This window comes from Suricata suricatta, chromosome 11, assembly GCF_006229205.1.
Source record: "Suricata suricatta isolate VVHF042 chromosome 11, meerkat_22Aug2017_6uvM2_HiC, whole genome shotgun sequence".
NCBI lineage: Eukaryota > Metazoa > Chordata > Mammalia > Carnivora > Herpestidae > Suricata > Suricata suricatta.
In genome coordinates, this window is record NC_043710.1 from 89,625,253 (window position 1) to 89,628,729 (window position 3,477).

At 40.0% G+C, this 3,477-nt stretch overlaps 1 protein-coding gene across 1 annotated transcript in view; it reads left to right on the top strand.

Annotated features, from left to right (window-relative positions):
- Positions 1-1,526, top strand: part of LOC115306910 (olfactory receptor 8B12-like) — a 2,845-nt gene extending 1,319 nt beyond the window's left edge. Inside the window, exon 2 of the mRNA XM_029957479.1 lies at positions 585-1,526. Coding sequence (XP_029813339.1) covers positions 585-1,526 — 942 coding nt within the window. The remainder of the gene's footprint in view (positions 1-584) is intronic.
- The last annotated feature ends 1,951 nt before the right edge of the window (positions 1,527-3,477 follow it).

Below are 3,477 nucleotides of genomic sequence, written 5' to 3' on the forward strand. Positions count from 1 at the left end.
TTAGTCTCTTGTTATCCATGGGCACTAGGAAAGGAGGCTGTCTCATCCCTGGAATTTGGACAAGAGACTTGGAGCAAAGCCACAATCAAAAATCAAATTCTTCAGCTCAGCAAGATAATTAGAGGCTTTGATCCTCAAAGTAGAGAAGCAGAAGCAGAGGGTCTGAGCTCTGAGTTGTCACTTGCTTTTCATGGGGGCCAGTTGAGTCTCCACAAAAGAGATGGATGAGAGCCACTGGAGAACACTCTGACTCCAAGCAGAGGAGGGTGAGTACCTGCCTGCCCTGCTCTGTCCTCTAGCAAAGTGAGTGAAAGCTCAAACCCCACAAACTGAACCACCTGAGTCCACCTTCTGCTGTAACTTGGTAGCATCAGGACTTGTGCAAGTCCCTTAGGTCCAGTGTCCTCATCTGTGAAATGGGAATAATCATAATGCCACACAGCATTTAGAGCAGTGCCTATTCCACAGTTAGTACTCAGTAAACGTTCCCATTCTTCTCTATGTCAGTCCCTTAAATTCCATGGTGTGTGGCTTTTCTGTCTTTGTCTCAGTGACTCTTCTTTTTCCCTTACAGACCCCCCTAGAGGAGAATGGCTTCAGACAACGCCTCCTCTGTGACAGAGTTTATCCTCGCAGGCTTAACAGATGAGCTAGAACTCCAGATCCCCCTCTTCTTCCTGTTTCTAGGTTTCTACATGGTCACTGTGGTGGGGAACCTGGGCCTGATAACCCTGATTGGGCTCAATTCTCACCTTCATATTCCCATGTACTTTTTCCTCTTCAACTTGTCCTTCATAGATGTTAGTTATTCCACTACTCTGACCCCTAAAATGCTAATGGGTTTTGTCACAAAGAGAAACATCATTTCCTATGCAGGGTGTATGACTCAGTTTTTTTTCTTCTGTTTCTTTGTCTTTTCTGAATCCTACATCTTGTCAGCGATGGCATATGACCGCTATGTTGCCATCTGTAAACCACTGCTATACACAGTTACCATGTCTCCCCAGGTGTGTTCACTCCTTTTGTTGGGTGTATATGGGATGGGAGTGTTTGGGGCTGTGTCCCACATGGGAAACATAATGTTTATGACCTTCTGTGCGGACAACTTTGTCAATCACTATATGTGTGATATCATTCCCCTCCTTGAGCTTTCCTGCAACAGCTCTTACATAAATTTGCTGGTGGTCTTCATTGTTGTGACCATTGGGATTGGGGTGCCCATTGTGACCATTTTTATCTCCTATGGTTTTATTCTTTCTAGTATTCTCCACATTAGTTCTACTGAGGGCAGATCCAAAGCCTTCAGTACCTGCAGCTCCCATATAATTGTGGTGTCTCTTTTCTTTGGGTCAGGAGCTTTTATGTACCTCAAACCACCTTCTATTTTACCCCTGGACCAGGGGAAAGTGTCTTCTATATTCTATACTGCTGTGGTACCCATGTTCAACCCATTAATCTATAGTCTGAGGAATAAGGATGTCAAAGTTGCCCTGAAGAAAACCTTAGGCAGAAAATTCTTCTCTTGAGAATGATTGAGAAAGAAGCTCCAAAGCTTTGTTTGCCAGGGTGTTTTTCTTTCAAGGAGTGAAACAAATGCCAGTGCTTCTTCTCCTATACATAAGGGAAATTCTTAACTTGTTCTGAAATATAATTATTCCCTCTACTCCTTATGATACCCTAACTATTTTAATCATTATTTGTTTTATGAAAATAGTTTCCACAGTCATAGAGGGCTACTCTTGAACAAGCCTAAGAATAATTTAATCTAGCCCTTCTTGTGTTGCATTACACACTTGGGACTCCTAAATATTTTGCAGGTTGCCCATGGCCATGCATGTACCTCTTGCAGACTCTAGGCTCTTGAATTCAAACCTACTTTGCTCTTCTGTCCTTTTTTTTTTTTTTAATGTTTTTAAATTTTTTTTTTAATTTTTGAGAGACAGAGAGAGACAGTGCCAGCAGGGGAGGGTCAGAGAGAGAGGGAGATACAGAATCTGAAGCAGGCTCCAGGTTCTGAGCTAGCTTTCAGTACAGAGCCCGACGCGGAGCTCAGACCCACGAACTGTGAGATCATGACCTGAGCCGAAGCTGGATGCTTAACTGACTGAGCCACCCAGGGGCCCCTGCTCTTCTGTTGTTAAGCCATGCTATCTTGATTCAGCTTTTTATGGCTGATTTCATATATTTATTTTTCTTTTTGCATTTAAATATGTATTTTGCGTTTGACCTACTTATAGTGATGTCATGCAACTTTTCAAGAGTTAATCTTTGGAACATTATTTTTGCAACAATGTTGAAGGTCAGAAATGTGGGGATTTGATCTTGTAAAATGCTACGTTTTGAGGTGCTTTGGTGGGAACTAGATTTCCATGTAAAATCATGGATGGTAACCACTGAGGTGGTGTGCAGAGCTCTAAGGGTATAGGCTAAGGTATTAGACCCTCTAATGGACAGTTATACAGATTTAAGGGAGTTAAAAATGTTGGATACAAGCTTCATTCATTATTTACAGATTAACAGGTAGACTTACTTCGTGTCTGAATGAGGTAACTGAGTAATAGACAGTTTTGGGCAGAATTGAGTCATTAGAGTAGTATCAACCAACTAGTCACCAGGAGGGCAGCTGCCATTGTATTTTAAGACATTGCAAATAGCTGTGAATTTTTAATGGTAGGGCATAAGGGTAAGGCAAAGAGATGGTGGGGCCAGGACAGGTCATATAGTCACAGTATTAGGTAAATGGAGACAAAGTTTATAGAAAGAACCAGAAGAACAATTTTTTCGCCCTGAATACATTATTAGTGGTAACAGCTGTTTGAGAAAGAATGTTATGTGAACTGTTTCCAAGATACTTTAACTTATTAGCTTTTATTAGGAAAGTTTTCTATTAGAAAGGTGTTCTCCTTTATTAGAAACTCTGTTTAGTTTTGTCCTTTGGAATGGTTCTTTTCATTGAGGATATAAGAAAAGAAATAAAAGGGAAGGGAAGGACTGTGCTTTAGAAAATATCATAGAAGGAAAGATCACTGAATTGAGTACACTTATGAGTTGAGGGTGTTGTAAGGTTGATGAAAAATCAGTGCAATGTTGGTAAATAAAAAGAAAATGATCCCACCCCCTTTTAAGTTGAAGTAAGATTATGAATAGCAAAGTGCACAAATCTTAAGTGTCAATGATTTTTTTTCACAATTATAAGGCTATGTAACCATCACCAAGGCCAAGAGAGAGATTTGCATCATTTCAGAATATTGCTCCCTGCCCCCTCCTAGTAAATATTACTCCCAATTCTTTTTCTGGAAATAGCTACTATTCTTACTTTTATCATTACAGATTCATTTTGCTCATTCTTGAGCTTCATATAAATATTAAATATTGCATTTACTTGTTTTATGTCTGCCTTGTTTCTCACAATATAAAGTATAGTGTGAGTTTCACCCATAACATTATATGTATACATTTTCTGTTCTTGGTTATTTC